General features: G+C 38.5%; 1 protein-coding gene across 2 annotated transcripts in view; it reads left to right on the top strand.

Moving 5' to 3' along the window:
- Window positions 1-13,906, top strand: part of LOC143669143 (uncharacterized) — a 119,999-nt gene extending 106,093 nt beyond the window's left edge. Inside the window, exons 5-6 of one of the 2 annotated variants that reach the window (XM_077143726.1) lie at window positions 12,387-12,481; window positions 13,053-13,906. In XM_077143726.1, coding sequence (XP_076999841.1) covers window positions 12,387-12,481; window positions 13,053-13,169 — 212 coding nt within the window. In that variant the 3' untranslated portion in view covers window positions 13,170-13,906. The remainder of the gene's footprint in view (window positions 1-12,386; window positions 12,482-13,052) is intronic. The other variant, XR_013168750.1, reaches the window with a different exon arrangement.
- Window positions 13,907-17,488: the final 3,582 nt, after the last annotated feature.

The following is a 17,488-nucleotide window of genomic DNA, read 5'->3' as shown; positions in this document are numbered from 1 at the left end:
CTTGAATGTCATCAAAACCTGCCTGGCCCCAAAGCCTGTGCAATCCCATTCAAACTTTATTGCGCTTGAAGGCTCAAAAGCAGAGGTTTGGGCTCAGCCTTACCTCTTATTAGCCTTGGGTGTTTGAACAAGTCCTTATGTCCCTCTCTTTTTCCATCTGCAAAATGGGCTAAGGACACCTGCAATAATAGTCATTATGAAGATCAAATGGCATGATGATGTAAGAGTGCTTTGTAAATAGGAATAGTCTTGGTGGATGATTTAGGGCCATTCTTTTTCAAACATCCAAGTGGCCAATTCTGGAATTGAGATAAATACAATACATAGGTTCTCTTGGGGGGACAGAGCTGGGTCACACATCTCTGGTTACTAATGATTGAGGCAGGGGATCTCCCTGGCTGACTCTCAATTTCAAAACCCCATTTAAAATGTGAATCATTGCATAGCTACTGTCTCCAGATGTGGTTGTTTAAAACCGGGAAGTAACCAGTTATTTGTAGAACTCCTCCCCTTTCTGCTCAGTTTTTGGCTGTAGTAGATCTGTGAGAGGCAGTGATTATCTCAGACCCCAGGACATTTCTCAGGAAATATCCTGGCTGACTTTGGATTTTTTATCACTGCCACAGTCTTGTCAATCTAAAATTTCGGAGGATCACCTGAGTTAAGTCAGCTTCTGGGAGTTGGTCTGGATGTCATGTTCCTTCCCAATGAATCCAAGTAAGAACATAGATCCTGGAGAAGGAAGAGGAATTGTTTTCTTGGGCTAAGTCAAGTGGGCGGCAGTATACTTATTCTACAGTTGAGGAGGTTGGCGTCCTCTTGAACCCAACTTGAACTGAGTTTTGGAAGAAATGTGTATGCACATTCATTTGGTCTGGTAATTGAGGAGGGAATGAAAGAAGCCAGTGTTTTTAGGGGTGTGTTCAGTGGCTGTTTTGGGGAGAAGGTTGAGTCCTGTGGGAGACACAGGCAGTGAGTGGGTAGCAGGGGGCTCTCTAATCTGCCCAGAGCTGCTGAGAACCAGCTCCTCCCCCAGTCCTCTGTGTTCAGCCTCTTTGATGAAAATGGAAAACTTCTGATTGTTGAATGGAAGCTGTGGGTGTTGAAAAATAAAAAGGGTTTGCTTGAAGTGCCCGGCTTCCTGAAGGCCCATGGGGTTGAGAAGGGCAGTGGAAAAAAATGTTTGTCTTACAGTTACCCGTTTTGCATACAGTACAGTGTCCTGGGAGGGAAGGCTGACAAGGGGGAAAAATAACGCCCGTTGATTTTACTCAGAACCTTCTGAGCAGTTGAGATTTTCAGATCGGTTTGTTTCTCCAGCTGCTTTTGGGCCAGATTTCGCACATTTGCTGGTGGTGCCCTTCTACTCAGAAGCCTTCGGTGGTTCCCTATTCCTGTCCCCGTTAATCTTACCCTTCTTTGTCTTCCAAGCTGCACCCCGCTTAGCGGGTACCAGCCTGTGTCTAATTGGCTTCTTTCTTTTATTCAGCCACCAAGTTTGCCCACGGAAAGAGCCTTTACACAGAGTTTCTTGTGGAGTGGTTTTCAATTCCTTTCTGGAAGTGAAACTCGATAAAGAGAGAAAAGATGCAAGAAAGAGGAACAGCTCTGCCTGAAGCAAGGTTGGGACAAGGAAAAGGGGTTGGTCCTGCCTATTCGTCCACCCTCTTCTAACCTGGGGCCACTCTAAGATGGAATAACATAGGAAAACTTCTGACTGAGCTCAAACCCTTCACTTCCCCCAAAGGGAAACTGAGACATAGAAATGGCAGTGTCTTGGTAGAGTTCACATGGACAGGGGTAGAGACCTGCTTAGAAGTCTCCTCTACACTTTCTTATCTACTCTCTGCTAATATTCTAGGTGCTCGCAGGCTTCCTCTGATGTTTTCCTCACCCTTCCGCTGCTTCAGATCTTTCCTGTCCTTCCAGCTGCCTGCCAGCCTTCCTCACCATCTCCAGCAGAGCCTTCCCAACCTCTTGAGTGAAATACCCTCTTCAGCAACCCTTTTTCTCCATGCCACATAACCTCATTGCTAAGTAGCTACTTCTCTTGCTCTTCTCAGACTTCTGAATCCTTGTAAACCACCAAGCCTTATTGGAGACTGGGACCTATGGTCAGTCAACTCTCAGTCAGCACTTGTGTTGACTGTCTTTGTGTTTATGGAAAGAGAAAGCCCTAGAATGGTGGCTTAGATAAAAGAATTGGATGATGGCATATTTGCCTCTCCCTTCTTAGCTGCCCCAACCCCCATTTGTCCATTCTCTTTAGATGGTTTACTCAGCTGTCCATTGGCCTTTATGTTCTAGTCTGGCCATGTGAGCTTGACCACCAGCCTCTTCTCAGCCAGTTATTAGTGGCTGAGGTGTGGCTGCAGTACCTACAACTCAGTGGGAAAACAGAACTGATTTGTCATCCCTACAAGAGAGAACCCCATTTTGAGAAAATGAAGAGGAACCACCTATAGGACTTCCCATTGCTTCCGCATATAAGGGACTGTGAGATCTCTGTCACATAGGCTAGTAGTTCTCAAAATGTGGTCTGGGAACCAGTAGCATCAATATCACCTGGAAAGTTATTAGAAATGCAAATTCTCAGACCTTACCCCAGACCTACTGAATCAGAAACTCAGGCTGGGGCCCAGTCATGCGTGTTTTAACAAGCACTCCAGGGAATCGTCATGCATGCAAATATTTGAGAATCAGCGGTTTAGGGAAATAAGTTGTCTAACTTCTAGGAAGAACTCCGGGAGATAATCTGGTCCAGATTCTGGCATTTGGCAGGTGAATTACTATGCCCATTGTGCAGATGAGAAAACTGAGGCATAGAGAAATTATTGTCTGGGGTCATAAGCTGGGTAAGGGTTGTGTGAAGACTAGTTTTTCTGCCCCGTGATTGAGATCTCTTTCAAACCTCAAATATTAGGTTAGCCTAGGTTGTAAGCCCTGAAAATATTACCGATGATGTAGCTGGGCATATATTTGTAAATAAACAGAAGGAATTTTATTTATCTAAATTTCTCTTGTGGTGGTCACAGTTTGTGATAGAAAGAAATATATTTTTTTAATCTACTGGTGTATGTGAGAGAAGGAGGGACTCTCTCAGGATATGCTCAAGCAGTAAAGCATGCAACTAAACCATCTTGTGTGGAGGGAGTTTCCTGTGCCATCAGTTCAAAAGCCATTGTCTTGCTGGGGCTAATGTGAAGAGGCTGGGCATCGGAATCGGACCAGAGGGACATTTCCGTGACAAGAACCAGTGAGGGTAGGTACAGTGGGAGTAAGGTTTAGAGTAGAAAGCAGCAAACTATGGCCCATAGCCCAAAGCTGGCCAGGCACTTATTTTTGTCAATGAAATTTTATTGGAACATGACGACATCCATTATCTATGGCTGCATTTGTACTACCCCAGCAGGTTTGATGAACTCTCTTGGCACACAAAGTCTAAAACAGTTACTATCTAGTCCTTTACAGAAAATATTTCTGAAACCTAGTTTGTAATATCAAAATAAACCTAAAGCAGGAGAACTGAGAAGAGGTTTGGGGAAAAGAATAGAAATGCATTGCTTAAGACTCCCTTACAAAGTTTTTGGTAATACCTACGTTTCTGATTCGCACTTTCATGTGAGAGAATTCTTTTTGGGATTCACTAATTGGAGAGGAGTTGTATGTCCTGGATGGTGCACGACAAAAATAGACTTCTTGAGAAAACAGAATAGCTGAAGGATGAGGGGTGTGGGCTGAAGACGTCTGGGAGACTAATAGGTAGACTTTTAGAATATAATATTCGCATATTATATATTTATATGTTACATAAATACACACACACTCACACACATATACATAAGACATATATATATATATTTTATCCCTGCCTACTTTAAAACAGTTTTAAGGCAATTTATGATAAATGTACAGGTATATAAGAACTGGAGCAATTAATCCAACGTAAAGATAGAAACCATGATATAGCAAAGAGAGTAAGATAAAAGTACTAAGAAACTCTAGTTGATGACACTTTGAGAATTTGTATACAAGATGCATACCTCTGGGCTTCCTGACAACAAGGACAAAGAAGGAAACACATTGGATTTCAGAACACATTTTAGTTGGTTGTAAAAAAAGAAGATGAATCAAAAGGAGAAATGTATACTTTACCAGTTGCTTTGAAATATATAATATGTATTGTAAAGCCAGATGATTTTAACATATGAATTTAAAGCATGCCATTGCAATGAATTAAGATGAGAACCAATCTTAAGTGAATATAGTGGAATATTTAAAAAGAAATGTAGCATTTGGTTTTCAACAATCCAGAGCTAGCGAGGAACTGGGAGACAAGAAAAAAGAGAATAGTTTTCCTGGCCTCTAGGGGTGTCCTGTCCACTTGAAGGGCTAGAAAACTGGAACGATGCTTCTTAAGAAACCTATTGCTGTTCAAAGGAGAAAAATGTGTCTGCATTTTTTGCAAAACAAAGAAAAAGGAACTTCCATGTCAGCAAATGATGCATACTCGAAGACCCAGCATGGCATGTGTGCTAGTTAGAAACTGTTGTGTAACCCCAGAGAAACCACTTTCTTTTATCCTAATTCAATAATGTTGGGTGGGATCTTTTTTATTGCACCCATGGAGATGTGACTCACCCAATTGTCGGTGGGACCTTTTGATTAGGTGGTTTCCATGGAGATATGTCTCCACCTATTCAAGGTAGAGTCATTTACTGGAGCACTTTAAGAGGGAACCATTTTGGAAAAGGCTTTAGAGTCCTCAGAGCCCACTCAGTCAGAAACCTTTGGAGATGTAGAAGAAAAATACTTCTGGGGAAGCCTTAGGAAATTAGGAGAGAAAGCTAGCAGATGTCACCATGTGCCTTTCCAGCTGAGAGAGGCATTCTGGGTGGCAATAGCCTTCTTGAGTGAAGGTAATCTCTTGTTAGTGCCTTAATTTGGACATTTTTATGGCCTTAGAACTGTAAACTTGGAACTTAATATATTCTCTTTTAAAAGGCATTCCATTTCTGGTATATTGCACTCTGGCGGCTTTAACAAACCAAAACAGCACGTTATATGGAGCATCATCCACCGAGCATATGAAAGATTAATCTGGGGTAGGCACTGTTGTAACAATAACAAGACAAACATCACCCTTGCCTTCACATAGCTTATAATCTGATAGGTGAGATGGGCAATTGAATAAGTAATTCTGGGTGTTATGAGTACAAAATTGGGGAACTCAAGCTGATGTGTCATTCTCTATGGGACTTCCTTGAGTTCAACTCTTTGATGTCTACACTAGCTTAATGAATAAGAACACCCCCAAATCTCCTAGCAAGTCATTTCACTTCTTTCCTTTTCCAGGTAAAGTCTTTCATTAGTTCCCTTTGCCTACAGAATTATGTTTATGTTTCTTTGAAAGACTATTCCGGCCTGACAGTAAGCTCTGTTTTCAGCCTTTAATTCCACTAAATCCGTACCTCCATACCAGATGCACAGTGTGTTCTGATCCTCATGCCTGCTCAGTCCTTTGCTGGCTCTGCTTTTGTGCATGTGGCACCTTCCTTTCGACATAGATGCCCTTTCTTCCACCTCTCGTGCTTCAAAATTCAATGAATTATTTTTTAAAGTTTCTGTTCTAATATCATCTTTTTTTCTGAGCTCTCACCCCCCCAACTTCCAATAAGAAATAGATCCCTCTTTTCTCTGTAGGGTCTCAAAGCAGAATTCTATGTCCAGTTCATAACGGTGAGAGTGACAATAATTCCTTTGGTGATTGCAACCACTACCTACATTGAGGGAGCTCCTACGGTGTGCTAGGCATATTGCATTTATAATTGCATACAATTTTTATAATAATCCATTATGTAATTCTCAGTCAGCAGATAAAGAAATTGAGACTTGGAATTACAAAGTGACTTTTCCAAAATTTTACTGTTACTTAATGTTGGAGCTGGGATTTTGACACAGGTTTGCCAGACTCCAGAGCGAGTTGCTGTAACCACTATGATTATATCATCTGTACTTCAGGCAACTATTTAGGGCCCTATCTCCCATACAGACTTTAAGTGTTATGAGAATGCGGAGTGTTCATTTTTGGAGTTAGTGAAGTGGACACGTCCACACCTAGTAGGATCCCAATATGTGTTTAAATAGCACATTTACCTAATTAATCAATTTCAAATGATTATGTTAGGGAAGACACTATTTGTTTTAAGATTTTTAAAAAATATTTTCACAAATCTCACATTAATAACTTCCAAACCTGAACGTGTTCCAGAAGAGACTCCAGACCTCATTCTCTGACTTGTTCCTCCTTGCTGTTTTCCATTCTCAAACTCCTGTTCCCCCCCCCCCCCCCCCCCCCCACCGACTCCAGGTCTCACCTCTATGCATGTGCATACACACATCTTTGGAACAGAAGTGTACAGGAACCAGGGCAGTGGATGTTTAAGAAAATATCTTGAAATAGTGCCTAGAACATACTAGGTGGGCAAAAAAAGAAGGATGGAAAATGCTGCTGGGGAAAAGAAAAGAGAGAGAAAGAAAAAAGAAAATTTGAGTGCATTTCACAAATTTCGGGCCTGAGATTTTGTTTGAAAAGAATGGCTCATTTCTTCTGAAGGAGTGTGGAATGAGTTTCTGAGCAACTCAACTAAGCTTTCTTTCATACAGAACCAAGCATGTATACTCCAGTCTAAGGGCTTTGCTGAGGGTGGGGTTGACACTGAAAGATATCAAGTGCTGCTTCCTGATGTTAACAAAACCAGGAAGTGAACTTTTCTCTTTAAAGTGGGCAAACCTTTTTTTTTCCTTCAATTTCTCCGAAACTTGAAACTGGATGGGTCTTGGTTTTGAAGTATAAGTCACTTTATCCCTAGGTGGTTAGAATAACTGAGTCAATAATTTCAGATTGGATAGGTCCTTTGGCTGTGCATTGAGTTGAGAAACAATGCACAAAGGAGAAAATACGTGAACCAAAACAGAATGCAACAATTCCTTTTTTTAGTTATTACTTTGACTGGGAAGGAGAACAAAAAAGCCCTAATTGAATTGCCTTCATAATATACACTTTCAGCTCTGCAAAGAAAGGGGTTGGCAGGATTGGCAGAAGGTTGATCTACCAAAATGTAGGCTCATAGGCTGTGATACTCCTGTGCAAGTGACCAGAAAAGAGAATAATCAGTGAGTGGGGATAAGAAAAAAGCGTTTGAATCTTTCTCTGAATATCTCCAGGCTTTTATACTTCATTAGAAGTTTTCCCATTTTCAGAGAGGTATTGGGGGAATGCAGACCTGGCTTTGAGCCTGTCCTCCCTTCCTTCTATGCCAAGACGAACGTTTGATCACTAGGTGCTTGCAACCTATGGGGAACCACTTAGTCATCTCCAGTCCCAGGGGTTTTCACTGGTAATGTGACAAATCATTTTGCACTTTAGGGTAGTTGAAAGATTGATTGAACAGTAGCATAGGCAGAGGGTTCGAATGAGAGTTGTTATATGTTGTGTGTGATATAACTAGTGTAATCCTGTAACTTATTGTCCAAACAAGGACACCTATGAGACAAAGGAGGCTGATATTACACTGAATTACTCTGGGATAGCAGGTGAAAACCGTGACTGTCCTAGCCAATCCAGGATTTAATCCATTTTGTGATCGCTCAGCAAATTCTTCAGTAAAAATAATGTTACTTACCATTGCTTTTAGAACTGTGTGCATGGACGGGGAGAAGGAATAGAATGCAGCACTGAGACTAGCTACGGGGTGTATATAGAAGTAACGTCAGGGACCATCCATGGTGATCTACTCATGTTTGAATGAGTTTGATGAGAACATTCAGGGCCAGAGGAGATGGTTTTCCAACATCACATCATGGCTGATGACAGAGCTATGACTCAAACTTTTGGTCTCCATTTGTTTTTCCAGTGTTCTACTCTGCTTCTCTGTATTAGGATAATAACATGATATGTAGCACTAACAAGTGAACCTTGAGACTTAATAAAATAAAAGTTTATTTCTCATTTCTGTGAGGTCTAATGGGTGACAGGCAGCCTTGTGGCCTCTAAAGTGGCTCTGGGAGGGGAAAGAAAATGTGGAGGGTTGCTTATCGGATATTCCAAGGGTCAGGCCTGAGAGTGGCTGTATCACTCCTACCTTCAGTCTATTGGTCGGAACTCAGTCATATGGCCCCCATCTAGGTGCAAGGGAGGCTGGGAAATGTAGTCTTCTTGTCTGCCTAGAAAGAAGAACGAGTATGGTGAACATATAGCATTTTCTCTTCACCCTTTCTCAGAACTATATGTGCCTTAGCCATTGGTTAGTATGTATAAAAGAAAGTATATAAATAAGACTCAGCATCTCATGAGCACAACCAAGTGCTTTCCACCTCCATCCACTTCTCCACAGAATACCTTCTGCCATTTTTTGCCTACACCCAGAACACTATATAATTGAAAATATGGAAACTGGGTTTTGGCCCAGACTTGCCATGTATGGCTCTGGGAACTAGGATCTCTGGTTCTGTGGCTTTTTGCTGAATGTTTCCCCAGTGCCTGTCTTTAGAGCTTTTGACATAGTGAGCATGAAATAATTTTTTAAGTATTCAATCTCCAATTTTTAATAGATTGCACTCATATTAATATTCCAAATTTTAAGGGATTAATTCCACAAGTCAAAAATATGAAGTATATTTCTTGTAAAAGGACCTGTTAATTACTAAAATTGCCCTCAGATGAGCATCAATAAGGTAGAGTGAAAAGATGAAGAAAGCAACATATTCAAAATTAGGAAAAGTGCCAAATTTGAATTTACAGGGTAGTTTTCCATTTAAATTGTAATAATATATTGAAAATATTTTGGTTAAAGCTTAATTTCTTTATCCTCAAACTAAAAATAAAATGTAGAACAACCTCCTGAGGGTAATGTGGGTAGGTCTGTTGCTTTCCAATACTTATGAGAAACTTTGGTAGACCATGTGTGAGGTTGAGGGGAGGTGAAACTCCAATTATTTGACCATTAAATAAATTAGCTGAACCTCTGACCTCCAAAGCACAGTCATAATATAAAATTAAGAATTTAGTTCAAAGTATGAATAAAGATGCTAATTAATTACAATTTCCAGTTTTCATCATATAATATTGTATAATTGATTGATTTACAATAAATGTCAGAATCAATGCTTTAATACTGGATACCTGCAGGGATCAAAGCATTCTCTTGGAGTAAAAGATAACTTGCTTTCATACTACTGTAACAGAAAACATCTAATGAGAACTTATAAAATACTTTAAAAAGTCTTACATAAATTTCCCAGTTGGACTTTTATAAAACGTTCAGTCAAATCTATGTTTTGGCACAAAATCTAGTTGCAATCCGATTTTATCTTCAACATACAGTTAACATAAATCATTTCTAATACAAAATTAACGTGTTTTTAAAAAAAGATTTAGAAAATCAAATAAATTGTATTTTAAAAATTAAATAGCAAATGTGGGTCTATACTAGTAGCTGTTTGACAAAAGACAATTGATTATTAAAACCTCAGTATAGGGGAAGGGTGGGGAGTATGGTATGTATGAATTTTTTTCTGTTGTCTTTTTGTTTCTTTTTTCTGGATTAATGCAAATATTCTGGGAAGTGGTCATGGTGATGACTGTGCAACTATGTGATGATATTGTGAATTACTGATTATATATGTAGAATGGAATGATCATAGGTTGAAAATGTTTGTGCTTGTTGCTATATCTTAAAAAAATTAAAAAATTAATTGAAAGAATAAAAAAATAAAGTACAAAAAAAAAACAACTCAATATAATGCTGCTGTGGTAACATAAAAAAGATCCATATAATTTGAGAGGAAAATACAGCCAGAAAGTCACTGGATACAAGAAGGCAGATAATCATTTCATAATAAGAATGGATACATAAGTACTGAATATGCTTTTGTTCAAAGCAAAATTTTGAGAATTACCCTTAATACACACAGCTAAACTATATAACTAAGATAGAATTCAGGCAAAGTATGCTTTAGGTAAAAAGATGTTTTCATATTTTTTTTTTCCATCCCACCCACACCCAAATACCACAGAGCATCTATACTAACTTATGTCCGCTTTGATCTCATGTTCCTGATTATGAATTGTGTTTAAAAAGGAGCTTATGCTTTAACTGTATAAAATCACTAAGAAAAAGGTTCAAGACAGAGTCAAACCACTAATTCCTAAAGTCAGGAAAGCTTTACTCTGGACATTTTTCAGTTCTAGTGCTACCACTAAATAGAAATTTTTTAAAAGTACCACATTAAATTAATCTAAATATGATAAATCAGTACACTTGAAAATAAGGCAAAATTTAAATTAATTTACAAATAAAATATTAAATTAAAACCTGATTTTGAACAGATTTTTTATATTCTTATGAATACTGAATATTATTTTTGACCCAAATTTTTAAAAGTACTGCAAAATGAAGTATTATTCTCTTAGTATACATTTTAACTTTTTCACTATAGCATACTCAAACATTCGAAATAAACAGGATTCGAAACTACTGTATTTGTCCCCTTCTTAATTTAAGATATGCAATGCTTAGATTTTTCATTAAAAAACTGTCTTAAAACTGTTAAATGCTAGCCAATAAACTTTTGATAGATCAGGAGTTTTTTTTCTTTTAAAATATATTTAATTTGATAAGCTGTCGGTGTATTAACTTTGAGTCTTACTCATAGTCTAAAAACCAGGATTAAATTCAGCAGTTCCTTATAATCCGTCAAAAGATTTTATAGCATGAAGCATGACTATAAATATGGCAGTTGTTTCTAGCCTATTGCATTAAAACCTCCAACAGATTTAAGAAATGCCACATGGTAGTTTAAATAATACACTGTTGGTAGTAGGAATATTATTGCAGACACAGATATTTTTCAAAACTTGCAAAATAAAATAAATGATTTATATTTTTTCATTCTTGCCCAAAAAACAGTATTTACAGACATGATGCCCCTTAAAAATGGAATTGTTGAAGACTTTGCTGATAATAAAGTTGTTTGTAATCGATAATACAAATATCCTGTGTCATTTCAATTTTCGTGTTGGTATTCTTCAATAAATCCTATAGTTATGTACGCTTTAAAAAATGTGACATTCTTAACATGAGATTTATCCAATAGGATTCATCATCGAAACTGGGATTAGTTTCTGACCAAATGTGAGTAAAGAGGTACATCCCACTCCCCATCACAGGCCAAAGAGTGATCTGGATTCTTTCAGACAAATAAGTAATGTACTTAATTTTCATGCTAATATCAACTTAAAATTACTCCATGATTTGCAATGTGGGGAAGTTACTCATTTAAAGACAAATTCTTATGATGTTTAGTCTGCTTTATGTGTCTCCTCTAGGCAGCTGCCTCATAATAAATTCTGTTCAAAAGATAACTGGTTTATGGAGGAAACAAATATGTAGAGCTAGAGAAGTTTGCAAGCAGTACCTGATGATTTCTACTCTGACTCTGTCAAATTAGTAATTTAGCAGGGGTGGGGGTTGGGATCAATAAATGAAGAAAACTTGTTATTAGGGTAATGATGATACTTCAGAAGACATTAAACATATGACAAACATTTCTTGCAAGGCAGTTTTTGAATAATTAGAATAAACAGAAGAATTTGATGCTGAAACCATAATTATACATTATGCTCATCCAACTGGAGATTGGTGCATTCAAAATAAAGTTGAGAAAAAATCTTTAATGTTTGCAGTTCATCTGTGCTTGAAGTGTCGCTCTTAGAGGTTTGGGTTGTTATAAATTAAACAGGCTGCTGCCTTAGCAGCCAAAGTAGCAGAAAAAAATGTTCCTATTCACAGAATAAATAGAGCAGTCTCTCATGACAGGAAAAGTTATCTTATGCCAATCCAGGAGATGATCCACTCCAGATCTTGGCACACCCCTTCTCCAGTTAGGGCACAGCAGGATGAATGTACCAGGGGTGGTCCTTGATTTGAGCTAAGGGTGAGGTATTTAGAGATCTCAGCAGCTCTCATACAGCCTCTCATACCCTGCTTCTTTTCAAAGGTACGGACTGCAGCCTTTCGTAAATCCTCATGAGCCAAGCTGCTGTATAATTCTTTTTGAGAGCTCGTCACTCCCTGTCCTTGCTGTCAACTATAAGCAAGATGAATTCCGTGTTTGAGTAATAGGTTTTCCACGAGGGTCACAGAGTGCTCATGGCCACCAATGTCCCACAGCAGGAAATGAGTGTTCTTCACCACAATCTCTCCAACATTGCTCCTTATGGTTGGAGAGGCATGAACCACTTCTTTCATTAAGAACTGGTAGAGAATGGTGGTTCCCCCCCATTATCTAGTCCCACCGTGATGACTTTATGTTCTTGGTTACAGAAGAGGCTCCCCAGCTTTGTGAAGAGAATCCCCATCAGGAGCTCGCAGGGCAGAGCCTCTGGCAGCAGGTGGATGAAGGAATTTTATGGAAAAAGGTGGTGACTTCTGTGCCTCAGTCAGTTCATACTTTCATTTTAACACATATTTTTGAGCATCTGCTAGACATTTTGCTAGAAACTAGAGATACAATAGTGACCAATAACAAATGTGCTTGCTGCCCTCAGATTTTATTTTTGCTTCTTCAGGAATATAGATTAATTTTTGTTATTTTCAGAATAACAACTAATTATAGATTGTAATAAGTTCTATGAAGGAAAAGTACCAAGTCATAAGATTCGACATCAGAGTGGCACCCAATCTAATTTGAGGGTCATGAAATAACCCTGGAGCAAGTAATGCTTGAATAGAAATCTGAAGGATAAATTGCAAATTAACTAATGATAATGATGATGAGAATGATGATGACAATAACAGCAACACTTTTGAGGCCTAATCATTATTGAGACTTCCAGGTGATGTTCTAAGTGCTTATTATCTCTACTATTGTTATCTCATGTATTGTCTTATCATCTCATTATCTTATTATATTATTATCTCATGTATTATCTCTATTATTCCTCACAATCACTCTATGATCTAGGTATTAACAGTAGTCCTTTATTACAGAACTGGATGGAGAAATATGAGAAGCATCTTCCAGTGAAAGGGAACAGCACATGCAAAGGTCCTGTGGCTGGAGAGGACATGGCATATGACACATTTAAGGATGTGAAAGAAAGCTGAAGCATTTGGAATCATGCTGTGTAAAAAGCTATAAGGAAGAAGACTTCTACCTTGCCATCGAAATTGTGAATGTGTTGGGGGAGGATTGAGAGAAGCAAATGTCCAAGTGTGTGTTTGGAAGACAAATTCCACTGCCCACAAAATACATGTAATATCACCTTATGGAAATTTGATTTAAACTTTTTGAGTCTGGATTTCTCATAATGTTGCAGGAAGGTCAATGAAACCCAAGCTTTCTGAAGATGTGTAAAATTCCAAGGCCAGAAGAGGGAATTCAGTGTTTGCTAGCACTTTCTTTTGAAGCCATAAAGTTGGGTATGGGAGCTTCCAAGGATTAGTAAAGAACAAGGAGTTAAAGAGAGAATATTCCCAGTTGATCTTATTTAAATCTGTAATATGGACTGAGGAAGATAATTTTCTATAACATGGTGATAGCATATCTACTCTGGCTTGGGGTGTTTTCAAGGAGGTTAAAAGGAAAGTTTTTTTCTTCTCTTCTTAGAAAATGATAAGTTCTTTTGAAGTTAGGTTTGATTCTCTTTGCTAAGGCAACATTTTGTTTTCACTGAATTGACTTTGACGTGAAATTTCTTGGTACTTTTTTTTTAATTCGGTAGAGGTGGTTTCTCTTTTGATGCTGAGATGAATATGTTTATAATTATGTGTGTTACATATATGATACAGATGTAAGTCCATGTGTCTGACTGGTCCATGTGTTCATTCATTCTTTACAACAATTTATTCAGCACCTACTATGTGCTAGACTCTGTAGTGAGCAGATCAAATAAGGCACAGGTCTTCATGGTCATGGAATTTACTATCAGAAGGTGCTTACAGGCAACAAATAAATTGATAAATACAGAAGTGAAAAGTTTGTTGGTTACTGAGAAAAAAAAAGAATAGTGTGATGTAAGTCAGAATAACAAGGGGATCTACCGAAGACTGGGAGCTGTCTTGGGTACCCCTGAAGTCCCTTTCCACCCTTCTCCACCCTTCTGGGAGACAGACCTGCCTTGAAGGATTTCTCTGCCCTCTGGCTTCCAGTTGGGGATTGGCCATCTCCTTGGTGGGAGAAGAACGAGAGTCTGATATTCAATTCCCTGGGTCTCTCCCTACTGTGCCCCCATGTTTGGCTGTGTCTCTCTCCTGAAGGCCGCTGCTTCTTCAGAACCTTTAAAGTGGTCCTCTTCTTATACTTACCCTCTCCAAGTTCCAGTTCCTGTTTCCTCTTTGCACCTGGGCTTGGTAGCTCCCTGCAGTTGCTAGCCCTGGGGTATTGCATTAGCCCTTGTTAGTGTCCTTAAACCCTGCCCATATCTTTGTATATAGTTCTTGCATTAGTGTCTCCTCAATTGACCCCATTTGGTATGTGACCTCTGTTTTCTGCCAGGGCCTTGGCTGATAATGTATCCAAGAGGATCCTTTTGAGGACGTGACTTTTAAGTTGAAACTTGAAGGTTTCAGAGGTTGTGCACCAGGCAATTAGAGGAAGGAAGTAGATTTTAGGAAGAAGGAAGAGCATATGAGAAGATCCCAAGGTCAGAAAGAACTTTATATGTTCAAGCATAGAGAAAGGAGGGCGGTTCCTGATGAGGCTGGAGGGCTGGACAGGTACAGTTCATGTCTGGTTTTGTAAATACTGTTTGTAATCTGAATGCAATGGGAAGCCGTTGAAGGTGTTTAGGCGGGAGAGTTACGTGACCAGATTTGATCTACCAGTTCATTAATTTGCTTAGAGTCTTTTATTGACACTTATACTGTGTGGGCCAAGGCCTATATAGGGTATTGTGTTATGGGGGAAGATGGAGAGGCATATAAGGCATAGCCCTTCCATCAAGTAACCTACTTGGAACAGTTAGGATATGGGTCTATAGAATGCTAATAAAAGACAAATTGCATGTAGTATAAAAGGGAGATCCAATGACAAATTTTTTTCTAGCTATCGTGACTAGGGAAGGCTCCATGGAGATGGTAACATTTGAGTGGGGCCTTAAAGGATAGATAGATCTTAGCTATTTAAAGGTATTCTAGGGGAAAAGAACTCTGTTGAGCAGTGCTATTCAAAGTAGTTGGTGACTGTATGAATGAGATAAGAAGCTTGAGTCTGCTATAAATCAATGCATTACTTCCTTCATCAAGACTCTTGCAATAGGCCACTTGGTATGTGCAAGTAGGAGGGAGATAATTAGAGAGAGAAGAGATAGAGAAGGTTGGTAAAGTGGGATGCAGCAATGTCACAGAGAAATATGAACACTGGGGTAAGGAGCTGAGACTTTATATCATGGGCAAGGGTGGACATTGCACATTTTTTGGAAGAATAGCAACTTTGGAGTTATGCTTTAGAAACTTCATCAAGCTGGATTGGGCTGGATCAAAATAAGGGGGAAGTGTGAGGCAATGATCAGATAGTCAACGTGGAAGTCACTGCAGAGATTAAGTTCTCACTCTTGTAGTTTCATTAATTTAATGAGTTCCTTTATCTTTGAAATGATAGCTGTTTTATAAATGTACTATTAGTTACTTTTTTCTTTTCCATGCTAAATATTGATGATGCTAAAACAAAGCCATGAACCTCCAATAAAGCAAAAGTCTTGAGACAAAAGTGAATTTCAGTCTTCTCTTTTTTAATTTATTGATTGAGGCTGGGGGTAACTTTCGATTCTCAAGCCTGTGACTTGTGTGAACTTGGACAAATTATAGAATTTTGCTAGGACTTGATTTGCTCTCTCTTGGAGTAATGCCAAATAATTACCCAGAAAACAGCATCCCGTTTATTTGTTCATAAAAGAGAGCAATCATTTTCATTAAGAAAGGCCCCAAATAGGATTTATAGAAAAGAAAGGGAAGAGAGGGAGAAAAAAAATAACTGCCTAGGAGAGTGACTCTCTTGTGTGCATTTTCTTGGTAAGCATATTACCTAGCATCAAGCAAATAGTTCAATGTGAACAGTCTATTCTTGAAAATATTGGCTAGGGGTATCAAGGAAAACCATTCCAGTTGTTTATGGCTTCTGTGGAAAATTGGGAGTGTTTAGCTATACAGCATATGTCACAGGCTGTCTCTCTATCTTCTGATATTCTTTCCTTGATGCCTTTACCTTAGATAGTTTACCATTTTATCCATCAGAAAGTCTAAATAACTATGAAGATTAAATGGAATAAGTTATTTTCTGATCTAGAGTGGATCATTAACAAATGCTTTTTGAAACACATGCACTCATGCATACCCACATGTAGAGAGGGAGATGTGTCTACTCATATATCAAAGCCTCTAGAAAGTTCTGTTTGGATTTGGCTTCAGTTAAGGGCTATAATTAAACCTGAAATTCCAGACTTGTTACCTATCAGATCTGTGTGTGATTCCCCCAGAATCTATAGTCCATGCACCACTTATTATCTGCCATATTTCCCTTATCCATGAACTGCATTTTACCAGTGATTTGCATATTTGGGTCCTCCACTTATTATTCCCTCCTGTTTCAAACCCACAGTAGAATTACTGTATTTTTATTAGGCCTTCAAAGTCATTCCAAAGTTACTTCCTTCCTGAAGCATTTCTGAATCTCTCATCTCACAATATTCTGCCTCTTGTAAGTGCTCTCTGGTAAATTTTCAATGTCTTCTTTACATTTATTACTTTTAAAGCATTTGTTAATTCATTTAGTAAATATTTTTTGAGAACCTACTTTGTTATTAAATTAATATTTGTGTACTGTATACCAAAAATTTAAATATGTTCTTTCATTTACTATTCTAGACCATCCCAAAAGGTAGGGTTATTATTACCACTTCACAGATAAAGAAACCAAAGCGTGGGGAGATTGTCTGGCTTCTTGGTGGCCAGACGTCTTGGTGGGTTGGTAGGGTGACCTGTTTTTCCCAGGACTGGGGGATTCCTGGGGATGTGAGACTTTCGAAGACCTGGGTGAACTGCGATGGTTGGAAAGCCTACTGTTGAGCCATCACTTGAAACCAGGTCTGTGATAGCAAAGTCCTAGCTCTAAGCCAGGGCCATCGAATAGAAAAAGAACATAAGCCACAAATGCAAGGTTTGCATGTAATTTAAAATTTTCCAGTAGCCACATTTTAAAAAGTAAAAACAAGCAAGTGAAACATTAATGATAATAATATAATGTATTTAAAGCAATTTATCCAGATATTATAGTTTCAGCATGTAATCAATATAAAAATTATTCTTGAGATATTTTACATTATCTTTTTTATCATAAGTCTTTGAAATAGTGTGAAATTTCGCTCTGCATACTTCAACTTGTGCCAGCCAGCTTTTAAGCGCTCCACTAAGCCACTAGTTAGGGCATC

Source organism: Tamandua tetradactyla, chromosome 2, assembly GCF_023851605.1.
Source record: "Tamandua tetradactyla isolate mTamTet1 chromosome 2, mTamTet1.pri, whole genome shotgun sequence".
Taxonomy (NCBI): Eukaryota; Metazoa; Chordata; class Mammalia; order Pilosa; family Myrmecophagidae; genus Tamandua; species Tamandua tetradactyla.
This window is presented reverse-complemented; position numbering and strand designations above follow the sequence as displayed.